The sequence below is a fragment of the Rana temporaria genome, chromosome 10 (assembly GCF_905171775.1).
Source record: "Rana temporaria chromosome 10, aRanTem1.1, whole genome shotgun sequence".
NCBI lineage: Eukaryota > Metazoa > Chordata > Amphibia > Anura > Ranidae > Rana > Rana temporaria.
In genome coordinates this window covers 24,060,514-24,078,040 of record NC_053498.1, presented here as the reverse complement: position 1 = coordinate 24,078,040, position 17,527 = coordinate 24,060,514, and the positions used below count along the sequence as shown (strand labels likewise).

Genomic DNA, 17,527 nt, shown 5'->3' with positions numbered 1-17,527 from the left:
TAGTGTAGAATACATGCAGCGCTAATGGTAAAAAACAATATACAAGTGTACTCAAAAAGAGTGTAGTACCACGTCAATATTAATGATCCAAAGTAGTGATTAAAAAATGTATATATATACGTACATGCTGTCGCCACGCTTGTCCTGCTGTGTACATGAGCTTTAAAGAAAAAAAAGTCACATATCTGAAAGAGGATGTTACAGGAACTTACTTAACAAGTGATGTCAAACCCATCTGCATATATAAATGTGGCTCAACAGCAGAAGCGAGGACATTCATAGAGGGATTCAGAGAGGAACATCAGGACTAGGAAAGTTTAAGTAAGTAACTGATACACATATATACAATATAGTTATCGTTTTGTGTAAAAAAAAAAAAAAAAAAAATGGAGGTTCTCAACAGAATAGTTATTAGTGGCACATGACTCGTGGGGTATATTTACTAAAACTGAAAAGGGAAAAATCTGGTGCAGCTGTATATGGTAGCCAATCAGCTTCTAACTTCAGCTTGTTCAATTAAGCTTTGACAAAAAAGGAAGCTGGAAGCTGATTGGTTACCATGCACAGCTGCACCAGATTTTGCACTCTCTAGTTTTAGTAAAGCAACCCCAGTTTGTTAATCAGGCAAAGCAGTGAATAGGTGATTTGTGAGCATAGCCACCTCCATAGCAGCCCTCGTGTTTGGGGCTCTAGACTCGAGTAGTAATGGACAGGTTTCGATTTTTAAAGTCCAAATGTTTTTAAGTTTTGTAAAGTGTGGAAATATGTTGAAATTTCTTTATTGCTATCTGTCACTGCTGGGAGATTCACCTTTTCAGCTTCTCCTGGTGACCATTGTCATTGGAACAGACCATGTCGGGAAATCCAAATTTTTACAGTTACCTACAGAGGACTAGAGAAGACATTGGGGTCGATTTACAAAAATTGGAGAGTGCAAAATCTAGGGATAATATCCAATCAGCTTTTATTTTTTATTTTTTGTTAAAGCTTAATTGAACAAGCTAAGGCCCCATACACACGATAGAATTTATCCGCAAATACGGTCCAGCGGACCGTTTCCGCGGATAAATCCTCTCGAGGATTTCAGCAGATTTTAATGCGATGGAGTGTACTCACCATCGCATTGAAATCCGCGCCAAAATCCTCTGGCGATGACGTGTCGCGCCGTCGCCGCGATTATGACGCGGCGACGTGCGCGACGCTGTCATATAAGGAATTCCACGCATGCGTCAAATCATTACGACGCATGCGGGGGATCCCTTCAGACCGATGGATCCGGTGAGTCTGTACAGACCAGCGGATCCATCTGTTGGGATGGACTCCAGCAGATGGATATGTTCTGCATGTCAGCAAATATCCGATCTGCTGGAATCCATCCCAGGGGAGATATATCCGCGGAAAAAGATCCGCTGGCGTGTACACACCATAGGATCTATCCGCTGAAACCCATTTGCTGGGATTTATCTGCGGATGGATTCTATGGTGTGTACGGGGCCTTAGAGGTAGAAGATGATTGGTTTCCATGCACAGCTGCACCAGATTTTGTACTCTCCAATTTTAGTAAATCAACCCCATTGTCCAATGAGGATACCTGTTTCCAGTGACAACTATCCAACAGAGGATTTTGTCTTACTTTTTACAGATTTCCTTTCTCTATTCTATACTGACCTAAAACTAGTTTTGGCTTTAGATATGCTTTCAATAAAGTGACTGACCCTTGTTGAAATCGTGGCTGTCAGTGGTTCCTCCACTCCGTTTACCTGAGCTTAAAATGATTCTAAAGGTTGGACTATAATAAAAACAAAAAAACAAAAATAACCAAACATGTTATACTTACCTGCTCTGTGTAATAGTTTTGCACAGAACAGCCTGATCCTCTTCTTTTGGGGTCCCCTGCCAGTGGTCCTGGCTCCTTCTCCCCACTGAGTGCCCCCAATAGCAAGCCTGTAAATGGATATTGTCTATTTGCACACAGGGCGTGGCTCGGCCCTGCCTTCCGTTTTCTCCTCATTGTCTCACTGGCTTTGATTGATAGCAGCAGGAGCCAATGGCTCCCCGCTGCTGTGTGAGCCAATGAGGAGAGGGAGAGCCGCTGCTCTCATGCACATCTCTGGATTGAGATGGGGCTCAGGTAAGTATAAGGGGGGGGGGCTATACACACCTAGAAGTGTTTTTACCTTAATGCATAGAATGCAAAACCTTCTGCCTTTAGAACCGCTTTAAGAAGGACCAACTACATTTCAGCAGATAATTTGCCCATTTGGACCTGCATTTGTTCATCTAACACACAGGATGACGGGAACTCTTGTTCTCCGATTTGTTTTGCCTGTGGGGGGCTCACAGCTAATTGGGGTGTGTGAGTTACTCTAGTAGCCAAAAACAGCACCCCACTACCTATCACTGGACCAATCCCATTTTTACTGATATCCGGTATAATTGAGACATTTATTGATGGCCATTAATATAAAAGAGATGTTTTTTTTTAACGTTTGTTGTCCAACGTATAGGGTATATTTCCTTTATCACCAACATAAAGTAACATCTTTTTGACTGATCATCAGTGTAATATTAATCCTGGCTTTATCCATTAAACCAACGCCTCATTTCAAGAGAAATAAAATGTATAAACTATCCACTTTGTAATAATTTGGTGTAATGATCAACATACAAGCATGGATTAGGAAACATTCCTTGCTCTTGGTATTTCAATATACTCTAGGACAACATTGTGTAGTAGGGTTTTAGAAACTGGTACATTGCTCCACAAACCACAAAAAAAAAAGAAAAAAAAGAAAAGCATTTCATCATCCTCTTTACTAGTCTCCTAAAACCCCTACGAATAGGCTCCATTAGGTGGAAGCTTGACAACATCAATACTTATCTCGGCCCACATGCCAATATCTACACTTGAGCTCCACATCCCCTACCTCTCCTCGAAGGGAATCCAATGGGTAGAGTATATATTAGCTAACTCCCAACACAAGACATACAATCTAAATTTCATATTCCGTCTAGGAACATTTTCAACTACATACGGACTGCAGCATTCCTAAAACAACACTCTTAAGCCTACCTCATCCATCCCTTCTGCAGTGTGGAAGTTTTTAGTTAATAGCAAGGAAAAAAGCAGGAGGAATTTCCCTGTTCTACTCTATCTTGCAGAGAATTTCACCATTAATGTTCGCTTGCTGCAATCGTATGTTTTTAGCTACTTCGTCGAATCTTCATGTCTTTCTATGTCAAATCTTTTCTCTCTATGTCAAATCTTTTCTCTCTATGTCGACTCTTCTTCATGTCTCTATAATGTCAAATTTTTTCTCTCAATGTCGAATCTTTTCTCTTTATGTAGAATAATATTGGACTAATAGGGTTAAGGTTAGGCACATTCGACCGCAACGAAAACGAAAATAAAGCATTTGTTTATGTCAGATCTTTCGTTTTTCGTTTTCTGTGCTTTCGTTATCGTTTGTTAAAACGACAACGAAAATACCTGAATTCGGACGAAAATGCATTCGGACGAAAACAAATGCACATGTCTAATCATTACCTACAAAGGATTTTGTACAAAATATTAAATACATTTCAGTTAGCGTGTTCAATACTTTTTTCCTGTGCCATTCCATTTTATTCAACATAACTTAATTTCTGAACATATTTTTTTTGGTGTCTTTGTATGTATGGATTGTATGGTTTGTTATCAACATTGTTATCAACATGTGGCAAAAATTTCATGTCAATAGCACCTAGAAAAATCGCGACCTGTTCAATAATTATTTTTCCCGCTTGAATCAGGAAGGCTGGCAACTCGAAGGCTGTTGAATAAAAGTGTGAAAAAAGGGGGGGAACTAATGCGCAAACCAACCTAACCAGGGCACAATAAATAGATAAAATTGAATAAAAATAAAATATTAACTAAGCAGCAGCCACGACTATTAGTGCTCACGCACTGGTAACAGATAAAAATAGGGGGGTGTAATGGCGCTTGCAAGCATAAATGATTAAAAATAAATTATTAGCAGCAACTATAAATCAATAAGAGGAAAGTACGCGCATCCATCCCCTGCTGGGGTTAAATATGTTCCACTCTAGGTCTTGACCAAAAATACCACCAAGCATCAATAATATAATGCGGAGGGTAATACCGAGTGAATTAATAGTCAAGTGAACAAACGTGCCAAATGACAGCACAATGTTGATAAGGTGATAAGGATCACCATATGGGGGTTCCAGATAATTATAAACAATAATCAAATATTATAAATATAATAAACAAATAAAGTCCAAATTCTTGAAGAAACATTCAATTGAATATTTCTTCAAGAATTTGGACTTTATTTTCACCTATTATCATATTTCATATTTGTATTGACTTGTTGCACACTTGCACTTTTTTTTGGATGAAGCACTTTGAGGATTTGTTGATTGTATATTATATTTATAATATTTGATTATTGTTTATAATTATCTGGAACCCCCATATGGTGATCCTTATCACCTCATCAACATTGTGCTGTCATTTGGCACGTTTGTTCACTTGACTATTAATTCACTCGTTATTACCCTCCGCATTATATTATTGATGCTGGGTGGTATTTTTGGTCAAGACCTAGAGTGGAACATATTTAACCCCAGCAGGGGATGGATGCGCGTACTTTCCTCTTATTGATTTATAGTTGCTGCTAATAATTTATTTTTAATCATTTATGCTTGCAAGCGCCATTACACCCCCCTATTTTTTTTTTTCAATTTTTGTTATTTATAAATAGAGGAGCCGGTCCGGTCCGGACCACAACATATACATACATTCCAACAGAGTCAGTAAAATCAGTATACAACTAGGGTAAGACAGCAAAAACATGACATTGCTGTGTAACATTTGGCACTCCTCACTAACGGGTCTCCGTAGGGTCCATGCCCTCCAAAGATGGCATTGGAAATCCTTTACTGAGAGCTGCTACGACTCCCCTTCATACTACTCGGGGCAGTTTCGATGTGCTATTTCTGATCATCTGGGTTAGTGGGCATGGCCGCTCATGAGTGTATGTGGAATAAGAATCAAGGTCCGGGGGGCCCAGCCCCCTCTTCTATTTTCTATATTTTCCTCGAGGGAGTGAAATATTAAAGTAGTAGGGGTGCACAGGGAAAGAAAGAGAGATAGGTAGAAGGGAAAGAGAGGGGGGGGGAGGAGGGGGGGGGGGGGCTGCGCAAGCATGGGCATCCCAAAGCGCCCCTTAAGGGCGTAATTTACATAATGGATTTTCCAGGATCGGCAAATTTATCACTGTTTCTTCTACTGCTAAACAGAGGTCAGTCCGTATCTCTAAGGGACTGTCCCTCCTCCGAGTATTTAAACACATTCCAGATTTGCCAGGTTTTGGTGTATGCATTCTGTCTTTGCTGCCCAGAGAGGATCAGATCCTCCATGTAGCTGATCTCGTCTACCTTTCTGAGCCAGAGAGCTATTGTCGGGGGGTGGGGGGACTTCCAGCGGAGGGGCACGCACGCCCTTGCTGCGTCCAGGAGGTGTCTGATAATTGATTTCTTGTAAGCTCCGGGCGACATATCTGTCGCATGGAGCAGGAAGTACGCCGGATCATCCGGTACTGTACTCTCCGTGAATTTTTGGATTATGCGGCGCACCTCTCCCCAGAACCCCCTGACCCGGGGACAGGACCAGAAAACATGTAAGATTGTGCCTCTGTCTTGTTTGCATCTCCAACAAGTGGAGTCGGAGGTAGGAAAGATTTTGTTCAGGAGATCTGGGGTCTTATACCAACGCATGAGGATCTTATAGTTTGTTTCCTGCGTTTTGGAACAAATGGAGGACTTGTGGGTGAATCTGAGAATTCAGGTCTTTTTCCCATTTGGTAAGGGCTGGGATCTGGTGTTCTTCAGGAGGGGTGTTTAATAAGGAGTACATCAAGGAGAGCGCATGGGAGAGCGGTCCAGTTTCAGTGCAAAGGTCCTCTAAGGTCGTGGGAGAGGCCCAGGGTTCCGCGTGGGGAGGGGGGAGGCCCCCCAGAAAGTGGCTCAGTTGGTTTGCTCTTAGGAAGTCAAGTCTAAAAGCCCCGGTGGGGTCCGCTAAGTCCGCTGCCGATGTCCATTTCCCCCCCTTACTGAAATGGGATGCCTGGAAAAGCCCAGCCCTACGGAGGTCAAGAAACTCACGGTCTCGGAGGCCCGGGTCAAATTTGGGGTGTCCGATGACCGGTCGAAGGGGGGAGTTTTGACTGGAAAGGGAGAATTGCGTGAAGAGTTGCGCGCAAGTACTGGCCGTGTTCCCTATTAATGGGTGTTTTATGAGCTGTGGGAGAAGGTCTGCTTTGCACCAGGGGGCTCTGTGAAGCGGCACTTCAAACTGCTCCTGTTCCACCTGAACCCAGAGCTTGGAGCTACTGTGGCGGCACCAGTCCAGGAGTCGCACCAACCGTGTAGCTTGGTAGTACGCCCGTATGTCCGGGAGCGCCAGCCCACCATGAAGTTTCGGCAGGGAGAGTATTCTACTCTGTATGCATGGCCTCTTTCCTGCCCAGAGGAAGTGGGTGAATGCTGAATTTATTTGTTTAAAGTAGCTTCCCGGGACCGAAATCGGGAGTGCCTGCAGCAGATATAAAAATTTGGGCAGTACAGTCATTTTAAGAATATTGCAACGCCCTACCCAAGAATGGAGGCCTCCCGACCATTGTTGAAGCAGTTTTTGGACTTCTCTCAGAAGGGGGGGGGGGTTTAGCCTATACACTTGAGAGAAGGAGGGGGGAATGAACGTTCCTAAATATTTCAGTGCCATGTCCGTCCAGCTAAAGTGAAAGTTATTTTTGAGGTGGAGCATTCTTTTCTGTGGAATTCCCACCCCCATGGCTTCAGATTTGGTTAAATTGATCTTTAAGTTTGATAGACGACCGTAGGTGTCAAATTCTCTCATTAAATTTGGCAGGGAGATGTCTGGTTTGGTAAGGCTAAACAGTAAGTTGTCTGCGTAAGCGGAGACTTTATACTGCTCGTCTTTGGTTCGTATGCCGGTAATGTCTGGGTTCGATCTCACATGACATAGGAAAGGTTCCAGAGTGAGTGCAAATAGAAGGGGGGACAGGGGGCACCCCTGCCTCGTACCGTTAGTGATGTTGAAAAGGTCGGAGGTCACTCCATTGGCTCTAACCTTCGCTGTTGGGTCCCTGTACACAGCAGAGATCCAGTTCCGCATCCTATCCCCCGCCCCCACATGAGATAGCGTCGACCGCATAAACTGCCAGTCAACACGGTCAAATGCCTTCTCGGCGTCCGTCCCCAGAAAGAGAGAGGGCACTCCACCACCGTTCGCCACGTGCAGCAGGTTGAGGACCTTTGTGGTGTTGTCTCGGGCTTCCCTGGAGGGCACGAAATCCACCTGGTCTAAATGGATCAGGTGTGGGAGGTGTTGTTGCAACCTATTTGCCAGAATCTTCGTGAACAGCTTAAGGTCTGTGTTCAGGAGAGATATCGGGCGGTAGCTTCCGCATTGAGTTGGGTCCTTGCCCTCCTTGGGGATTACCGAGATTTGGGCCTGTAGTGTGGTGGTGTGGAATGCCTCCCCGGAGCCTAGCTCGTTAAATAGTTTCACCATGTGATGTCCTAGAGAAAGTAACAGGACCTTGTAGTAGGCGATGGTTAATCCATCGGGGCCAGGAGCCTTGCCCGGTTTAGTACCCTTTAAGGCCTGTTGTAGTTCTGGCACGGTAATGGGGGCTTCTAAGCTCTCCCTTGCCTCTTCCGACAGAGAGGGCATTAGGGACGCCGAGATATATATTTTGCCGCTGCGTCACGCTCAATCGGAGCTTTGTCTAGGTTGTACAGGGAACTGTAAAAACTTCTGAATTCTTGTGTGATCAATTGGGGCATATCTTGTTTCTCTCTGTTGTGTGTCGTGATATAGGGTATATAGGATGCAAGCCGTTGTGATTTCAGTGAGTTGGCCAGCATCCTGCCACATTTATCGCCTGACATGTAGGCTTTCTGCCTACACTCCCCTATTTTTATCTGTTGAATAAAAGTACTTTATTTGTTATAAGGATACACGGGCACAGACTATATGCTGACACATTTTGGCTATGAAACTTTCATCAAATCAATAGCCTTTGATGAAGGCTTTATACGTGGCTGAAACGTGTCAGCGTATAGCCTGTACCTGTGTATCCATGTAACAAATAAAGTACTTTTATTCAAGAGCATCCGAGTTGCCAGCCTTCTTGATTCAAGTATTGCACCTGTGGGGCCTGAATGCCCTGCCTAGTGTTTCTCTTATTTTACCCGCTATCATACAAATATATATATAGATAGATAGATATATATCTATCTATATATAGATATATATTCACACATTTTGGGTTGATTTATTAAGTAGAAGCTGTTCAATTGGAAAAGTTAACATTGGTAAATAAGGTATACTATGGTCACTATGATTTTCCAATCATCATTTAATCTCTCTTGCACATGATTGGGTTTTCAGTGTAAATGTAGGTTCGCCTTGTTCACCAACATTCTCTTTGCAAAGTGATCAGCCTTTATTTCTGTAGTTAGTAAATCGATCCCATTTACTTATACTCTACAGTATATGGCCAAATGAATGTGAACACATAACCAACACAACTATATGAGCTTGTTGGACTTCCCATTCCAAAAACAAAGTCATTAAAGTGGAGGTCCACCCTAAAAAAAAAAAAATGCACCAAAATCTTGCGAAAAAAAATATTTTTTTACTTACCAGAAATCCTAATCTGCCTCTTCCCATACCACGGCAGGTCTTCTTCCTCGTCCTCCCCCCGTTGTCTTCTGGGGAATGGGGTGCGCTGCTTTCTGAGGAATGGGGCGTGCTGCCTTCTGGGAACTGTGTGTATCCCAGAAAGCAGACGCCCATTCACAAAGCGCTGTGAGACTCGCGCATGCGCAGTAGGAAACGGGCAGTGAAGCTGGTGTTTGTAGCTGCTGCCTAAAAAAAAAAAAGTGCGGGAAAGTCTTTTCATGTTATTTTGTAGTATGTCTGTAGGAATTTATGAGATCAGGTACTGATGTTGGATGAGAAGACCTGACTGACCAACTCATCCCACAGGTTTTCAGTAGGGTTAAACTGTTAGTTTGCCAATGGCCAACACGATATCCCCGACTTTGATAATGATGACTGGGATGACATATGGGACTTCCCCTTAAGCTCCTTAGTCTCTTTGAGAGACCACCTGATCCCCCCCCCCAAGTGTTGGCGCCGTGGCGAGACTCCCGGTGACTTCACTCATATTTTCTGGACTTCTGGAGAATATTGGAGAGAAATAGTAGACTGTATAACACAAATTACCTCTATCTCGTTGCAACCATCAATGCCAATCTGCATGCTAGGCTTGGTAGAACAACTTATTCCAACGGTCGTGGGACGCACCCTGGTAGGGTTGATCCTGTTCTATGCCTGCAAAGATATAGCCTTCAGCGGGCACAAGTCTACTCCCCCACCTCTTTCCCTGTGAAAATGACTAATTACCAATAGCCTACTACTCTACAAAGACACATATGCCAACTGAGGCTGCCCGCTCAAATATGACAAGGTCTGGTCCACATGACTGGAGGATCCATCCACTGCCTCCGGGGCCCCCAATGATCCAGCTTGTTAAATAGCTCCCCGTTGGGTGATAGGTGCTCACAGATACATGCATGCTGTAATAATTGATACTCTACAGCTGTGAACTGCACTCATGGCCCCAGGAGTTTCACAACCAATACTGCATGTTTTGTTTTAATAATCTGCTGTTGTGCTGATTTGCTCCTTGCAAGGGTCGACTTGACCCAATGTAAGACCAATGTATGTTTTACTGTTTTTTTTTTTGTTTGTTTTTTTGAAAACCAATAAAAAGATAAAAAACAAGCTGTTAAGCCTTCGTACACAAAACTGCTGGCAGAGCTTTCTTGCCGAGTAAACCGTGCGTGTGTACGAGGCTTTGAGGTTTCTCGTCGAGAAAACTGCCCAGAATCTCGATGAGAAAAATAGAGAACCTGCTCTCTCTTTTCTTGTTGTGATTATCGGCAGTGTTTTCCTGCAGAGAAACCCGAGCGTCTGTATACTTACCTGCCTCAATGGAAAACCGTGCATGCTTGAAATGACTTTGATGAATGCGTGGTAGCTTCCAATACATAGGTAGGGTGAAGCAAAATGGTGGCGACGGCATCAAATGTGACAAGCGCATGCTCGTCGTAGACGATGATGTCACCATGTTCGTGCCATTCAAAAGAACAGCGGTTCTTTTGAATCGTACGTCTGTACAATCGGCCGGCAAGAAAATCTTGCCAGGAATCTCGTCAGGAAAAACTACGTTTTTTTCGTGACGAGAATCCCGGCCGTGTGTACAGGGCTTTAGTTTGCCTTTACAGAAAAACACAGCGAGGACTCCCTGGACCACTGGAGTGCTGCGAGGGTGCTGACAGCTAAGCAACCATAAAGGGAATAATAGTGGGGACCGGGGGTTTGGAGAGGATGTCTGGTGTTAATTTACCATTAGATTTCTTCTGTAAAGGTGAACTAACCTTTTAATGTCAGGAAACTTGAATTCCTCCACACCATACTCATTAAATCATGGCCCGAGGGCCCCATGCCACTAGGGGGCCCCATCAGGGTTGCCAGGCTCAGTAAAACCAGGGACAGTATGTAAAAATCTGTGTTTTTTTTAGATCTGTCCCTGATATGTCCGAAACTGACATGCTTTTAATGTGAAGATCCCAAGATTTTAGCTGCCCTGCCTCTGCACTGCCTCCTGGCGTGGTGGCCATCTGTAAGCCAGAGGGGCCCCATAATCTTCTATTGCCCGGGGGCCCCATGAGTTGTCAGTCCGCCCCTGCATATAAAGGATATATTTATAATTCTGCATAATATGCATCTAAGCCAAAATATTTTTGGTCGTTTTTGCCTGAAATAAGGATTGGTTTATTATACCAGGGGTCTCCAAATGTTCTAAACAAAGAGCCAGATTTTTGTCCTTCAGACATTAGGGGCCCCCAGGAGTAGAAAATACCCCAGCGTCAGTGGAAGTAAACAATGCCTCTGATTTTGTGCTCAGTGGGATTAAAACAAAAAAAAAAAAGACATACCACCTCTGTTCAGTAGGAGTGGGAATGTGCCCTGTCATTAGTATTGAAGGAATAGTGCCCCATCGTTGGTGTCAGTGGGAGGAATAGTGCCCCATTGCTGGTGTCAGTGGGAGGAATAGTGCTGGATAAAGGCAAGCAAAGGGCTGCATTCAGTTTGGAGATCGCTGGTTTATACCCAGGACAGTTTCTTTTTTTTTCCTCATCTGTGCCCCAAATGTATCTTTATTTCTTGTCCTGTAGACATCACTTCAAGTGAAAGCAGTGAGAGTGAAAATTGCCTCGTAGGCAGTCATTATTGGAAAAAGTGTCTCCACTGGAAGATTCCCTCTTTATTCCTTTTTTTTGTGCCAACTCAAAATGTAGGATTCCCAGGCACGTTCAGCCACGGGGATATGGTCACCAGATAAGGGAAAAATTTCCAGTGGGGACACAGACACCAATGAAAACCTTATATATTCGAATCCTCCCCAACTCTGATGCCGCGTACACACGACCGTGTTTAAAAAATTGCATTTTTCTCGTCATGAAAAACGGTCGTGTGTACGCGGCATAAAACTTCAAAAGGTTTTGGCTTTACATACATTTTAGGTTTTAAGTGTTTTTGTTTTTCAAAAGTTTGCAGGCATTGCCCTATTTTTCAAGTGGACCTAAGAGTATATTTTTGATTTTATTCTTGTACATGACCAATAATAAGACTGAATTTTGAGCTTCTATATTTCTTTTTACAGAATTTTGTGGCCTCAAATCTATCCTGGGAATATGAAGAATTTTACAATGGACTATCCAGTCTCTAATGCTACTCTTAAGGAAGAGACCACAATCCCCTGGGCTTACTATGAATCTACCCCTTACGTCTATTCAGAAGAGGAAGAAAGACTGTTACGTACAGTATTCCCTCTTCGTGTGTTCTCACTGGTGATCTATTCTTTGGCTTGCCTACTTGGGACCACCGGGAATGGTCTGGTCATCTATTTTACCGCCTTTGTAATGAAACGGACTGTCAATGTCGTGTGGTTTCTTAATTTAGCCATAGCTGATTTTATCTTCACGTTTTTCCTGCCGTTGAGCATTACCTATGCCTCTCTTGACTTTCACTGGCCTTTTGGAAAATTCATGTGCAAGCTGAATAGCACTATTCTATTCATCAATCTGTACGCCAGCATCTTCCTGCTCACCATGATCAGCATTGATCGATTCATCTCCGTCGTGTTTCCTGTTTGGTCTCAGAATCACCGAACTCCGAAGTTGGCCTCTTTTGTAGCCGTGGCAGTATGGATTCTAGCATTCATTTTCAGTTTACCTTATTTTATATTCCGAGATATAAACGATGCTAAAAAAGATCATATCTCCTGCTATAACAACTTTAGTGAGGATGAAAAAGTTGCCTATGCAAGGCAAAAGGCTACAGTAATCGTTCGATTTATCGTCAGCTTTTTTATTCCTTTCATCATAATCATCTCATGCTATTCAGTAATTCTTTTTCGTATCCAAAGAAATCACATGACCACATCAAACAAACCTTTCAAAGTTGCCCTAGCTGTTATCATCTCATTCTTTGTCTGCTGGTTTCCCTACCACGTCTTCTCCTTTTTGGAGTTGTCTGAATATTATGATGAAAGTTTCCACCTTTACTACATAACTTTTGTTGGAATACCTATTGCCTCCAGTTTGGTTTTTATAAACAGTTGTATCAACCCCATTCTTTATGTATTTATGGGTCGAGATTTCAAACAGAAATTCCATAGCTCCCTCCGGTCAATATTTGAGAGAGCCTTCTCCGAGGAATCTGCCCCTATAGACTCCAAGAGCAAAACCAAATCAACGTCAGATTCCCAGCTGGTGTGAGACGGGACTACATTTATGGAACAATACATACTATGGAGACCTTATTGGCTTTGAGGTGTTTTTTAAGATATGTTTGTGCTATAATATTGTTCCCAAGGCTTTGTTATCTCCAGCAGAGAATTTTATGATGTTTGTCAAATACTGAAACTGCCAATTGCTGAAGAAGATCATATCCTGTCTCGGAATTCCAGAACTAACATTTACTTCCATCATAATTAAAAACAGGTAACAAACAACTGAGTTTACAAGGACCAATACATACTTTTATGCATGCCAATTACTAAGAGAAGATGTTAGGAGCTGAATCCAGCCAAACCGATTACATACTTATAAGGGAGCAGATTTGGAGGTCTTGTCCCTACCCAACCTTGTCACTGGACAGTGAACAGAGAAGCAGTAAACTGATGAGTCACTCTGCCCTCTCCACCTATCACCATGTCCCTTGTTAGCACATGAGCACAACGGATCAGCTCCTTGTATTGCATCTTCAATTTCCAGTCTGAGCTCTGCTATATAATGGATTGCAAGATGCTGATGCCAAATCAGGTTTCAGGTGCTTTAGTTAAAAGAAAAGTAATGATGTATATTTAAATACAGAACTGCATTAATTTGTGTCTTTTATGTCTAGCCATATTTTAGCTTTAAAATAAATAAAGTTATCACAAATATATTTAATAAATTAAGATTCCTTCTTTTCAGTTTGTATTACTGTAATAAGATGCTATAAACTGCATTCCATATTCACCTAGCCTGTACATAGACCAATACAGAGGATGCCATTGGTGACCTCATTCTAAAAAGGCTAGTAATCTGTTCTTTGCATGACATTGCCCTCTCCTCTTCTGTGAGAGCCTAATTACTCTCTGTGTTGGTCCAGCTCCTCCGTCCCTCCCCTCTCCTCCCTACATAACCTTTTATGTTGCAGTCAGGAGAGGAGTGAAGGAGAATACTATAGACTATCACTCTGCTGGGACTGCTGACATCACATTCTGTGTACAGGACACCTCCAGGTAGCCATATTACATTTACAGAAAACTACAGCGGCTGCAGATTAAATAGGAAAGGTAACTTTTAATGACATTCAATTGCAATATGACTTGTGTCTGAATTGTACACGCTATATTATTATTTTTTTATTTGCAATTTTTTTCCCCGCGAAAGTGGAGCTATACTTTAAGTTTTTCCCCCCACAAAATTTTGGCAAAATTTGGCTACATTTTTGCCATTTTGAGAAAATGCTTTGAAGTCAATTTAAGATATAAAATGTAAATTCAAGTGCATATATACCTAAAAAATTGACTGCTTCATTTTGCTCATGTATATAAGCAATTGAAAGCGTTTGTTACATCTGTTTAACAAGTGCCAAAATCACCTGTTGATCTGGAGGGTAACTCCACTTTCGTGGGGGGGGAAAAAATAGGAAATAAAGAAAAAAATATATAGCGCATATAATTGCAACACAAGTAATATTGTAATTGAATGTTATTAAAAATTACCTTTAATTTTCAATCTGCAACCTCTGTAATTTTCTGAAAATGCAATACAATATGGCTACCTGGAGGTGTTCTGTACACAGAATGTGTACTGACCACTCCCCAGAAACATCATTTCATGCTTGTGTGATTGGCTCATCAATTTTCCCATAAGTCTGCCTAAGATGCACGTCAGATTTCAGGAATCTCCTGCAACAAATATGTTATTTTTGGTGAGATACTCCCAATAGGAACACGTCTAAAGAGATGCAGGCCCAGCAGCTTTCCTCATTAGTTCTCAGCTGACTGATAATTATGAAACCACTCCCATTAGACCCACTGAGCCCAGGGGCACAGAGGAACACACAGGGATTTCTTCAGAATAACAAAAAATAGGAATCTCGAGTATAAGCCAACCCGAATATAAGCTGAGGCATCTAATTTTACCACAAAAAAATTGAAAAACTTATTGACTCAAGTATAAGCCTAGGGTGTCCATCTACATGCCTCACTGTGCCTCACTTTGCCTCACTGAGTCCATGCCTCACTGTGTCAATGCCTCACTGTGGCCATGCCTCACTGTGCCAATGTCTCACTGTGCCCGTGACTAGACTGACGTCTAACATGGGAGTCTATGGAAGGGGTGCCCGGCTTTGAAAAATCGGTGCTCCCCAGCCTTGGGTCCTCTAGACAACAAACTTTGCACACTTGTAGAGGAAGAGTGGGGCTACAAGTTTGGGGTCCAGGGGACCTACGGCCGGCCAGTACCAGGTCCCCAAAGTCCGGGAGATCAGCCGCATAAAGGTGACTCGAGTATAAGCCGAGGGGGGCATTTTCAGCAAAAAACTCGGCTTATACTCGAGTATATACGGTAGATCATCCCGAGGGGAATGTTTTTTTCTCAATAAAAGTTACGCTTTAAGCTTTGACAATATCATCTGGAAGCTGATTGATTTCTACGCAGAGCTGCACCGGATTTTGAACTCTCTAATTTTAGTGAATTAACCCCATAGACCAACATGGAGAGGCAGAAAAAAAAATCTTCCAGACGCCTCTAACAGCCACATTAAAAACATCCAGTGTGCATGAGGCCCAAGGGTGAAATATCTCATTATTCTAATTTGTTAAAAAAAAATTAAAACAGAAACACAACCTCGCCGCAAGAACAGAGTGTGATTTACAGCAAAACGTTGTCTTCACCTGGTCTTCATGTAAATAAGAGTGTGTAGCACCCCCTAGTGTTGCTAGAGATATTTTTGTGTTAGTGTAGGGACATTTTCAGGCTTGGTTAGCAGCCAAGCCTGTGTGTTAATCTGGGTCAGGGTTTGAGTGACTCAGGTAGGCTGGATGACTCAACAGCAGCTTCTCTGGTGTACTGCTCCCTGATTGCTGGAAACTTGGAGAAGGTTCCAGGAGCAATTAGGAGGGGTCTAGGAGGAGCTAGTTGGAGTATTATGAGAGTCCTGACCAATCCCCAACAGAAGGGTTGGCAGGGGCAGGCACCATCAAATACTCAGAGTCAGCCCAGCAGGGGCAGTGTGGAGTTCAGTTGGAAGATGAAGATAGAGTGTTAGGCTGTCGGAGGCCTTTGAGAGTAGCTCGCCAGTCTGCGGGGGGGGGGGGTGAACTCAGGCCTGGGCTCTGACCCATTTTCATGACATACAGGGGGATCCTGATAATGAGGCACAGGAGCAAGCAGAGGATAGCAGGAGGGCACTTCGGGGCAAATCTCCAGGGAGGAAGACAGTCAGGAGGGCTAGTGAGTGTTGCATTCAGAAGACTGCAAGTCATGCTGTGAAGCCATCTGGGATGGATGTAGGGTTAGTCTGGGAGGACTGTGGAGAAGTAGCCAGGAGGGCTAGTGAAAATGGCAGCTGCAGCCAGGTGGGCTGGCAGTGCCGGAAGAGGTGGTAATGGGATCAGTAGCCACAGGAAAGGACAGTTAGCATAAAAGACCCATCTTTTTGCTACTCCAAAGGGGCCAGTGGTCCCTGCCTGCAAAGGGCATTTGATATGGACAAATCCACTCTTGCCAGACCATCCTCAAAGTGCTAGCTGGTCCTGGAAGTTGTAGTTTTACAAGCAAGTCTGTGCTGGAGGTAGAAGTAGAGGAGTGTGTATATACCGGATGTACCATCTTCCTCATGGAGGACTGGAGGAGGACTCCAGTGGCAACCTGTGAAGCTCTGGTGATCTCCATGCCCAAGAGGGTAAAGGCAGAGCTATAAAATAATGGTGGCCACACAAAATATTGACACTTTGGGCCCAATTTGGAGATTTTTTTTTTTTTTTTTTTTATTTTTTTTTTTTTTTTGAGTGTATTTTTGTGCGCGTACTCGAGAGAGGAGCCGGACTGCAGGAGTTGGGAGTAGGCAGGCCTCCCCCAGAGGCAATCTGCCACCTTTCTCCATGCCCCGCGTGGCAATGGCGGGTGTGTGAGGGGGTCCTCCCACACAGCCAGCCCTACCTGCTCCGCTTTGAAGCCCAACGGGGCAGAGGGACTCCCTATAAGGGAGTGAGAGGATTAGCCCGCTCAACCAGCCTCATTAGTCCTTCGCCTCTCTTTTTAGAGACCGCGTGGTCAATGTGAGTGTGTTAACCCAATTTAGAGTGCGTGTGTAGGTGTGGTGGTTTTTGTGGGAGGGGGGTGGGCGTACTAAGCACAGGCTTACCTTGCATAGCACACCCACCGGGAGCCGGGCTGAGACCACCAAACTCAATTCACATGAAGCCAAGACCGGGATCCGAACCTCTAGCTGCAGAGGTGAATGGCTTGTCAGCGCAGTGCCAATCGCGTTGAGCCACCACAGCTCCCTCAATTTGGAGATTTTAACTTAGGGGTGTACTCACTTTTGTTGCCAGCGGTTTAGACATTAATGGCTGTGTGTTGAGTTATTTTGAGGGGACAGCAAATGTACACTGTTATACAAGCTGTACACTCACTACTTTACATTGTAGCAAAGTGTAATATCTTCAGTGTTGTCACATGAATAAAATATTTACAAATGTGAGGGGTGTACTCACTTTCGTGATATACTGTATATAGGTTGTGTCCCTGAAGAGCTCCTACTGATCAAGCGGGCATCCCATAATAACCCTTCCCCATCCAA

The 17,527-nt window shown here is 43.4% G+C and overlaps 1 protein-coding gene across 1 annotated transcript; it reads left to right on the top strand.

Annotated features, from left to right (window-relative positions):
- The first annotated feature begins 229 nt into the window (after nt 1-229).
- Nucleotides 230-13,615, top strand: LOC120916444 (chemokine-like receptor 1). Its single transcript, XM_040327417.1, has 2 exons — nt 230-321; nt 11,829-13,615. The coding sequence occupies exons 1-2, from the start codon at nt 248-250 to the stop codon at nt 12,943-12,945; spliced, it is 1,191 nt and encodes a 396-aa protein (XP_040183351.1). The 5' UTR covers nt 230-247; the 3' UTR covers nt 12,946-13,615.
- The last annotated feature ends 3,912 nt before the right edge of the window (nt 13,616-17,527 follow it).

What these genes read in the sequence shown, in the direction of transcription:
- LOC120916444 (XM_040327417.1), top strand. Translation starts at nt 248, where the DNA reads ATGTGGCTCAACAGCAGAAGCGAGGACATTCATAGAGGGATTCAGAGA. An exon ending in TCAGGACTAGGAAAGTTTAA is followed by an intron (nt 322 to 11,828) that starts GTAAGTAACTGA and finishes TTCTTTTTACAG; the next exon opens with AATTTTGTGGCCTCAAATCT.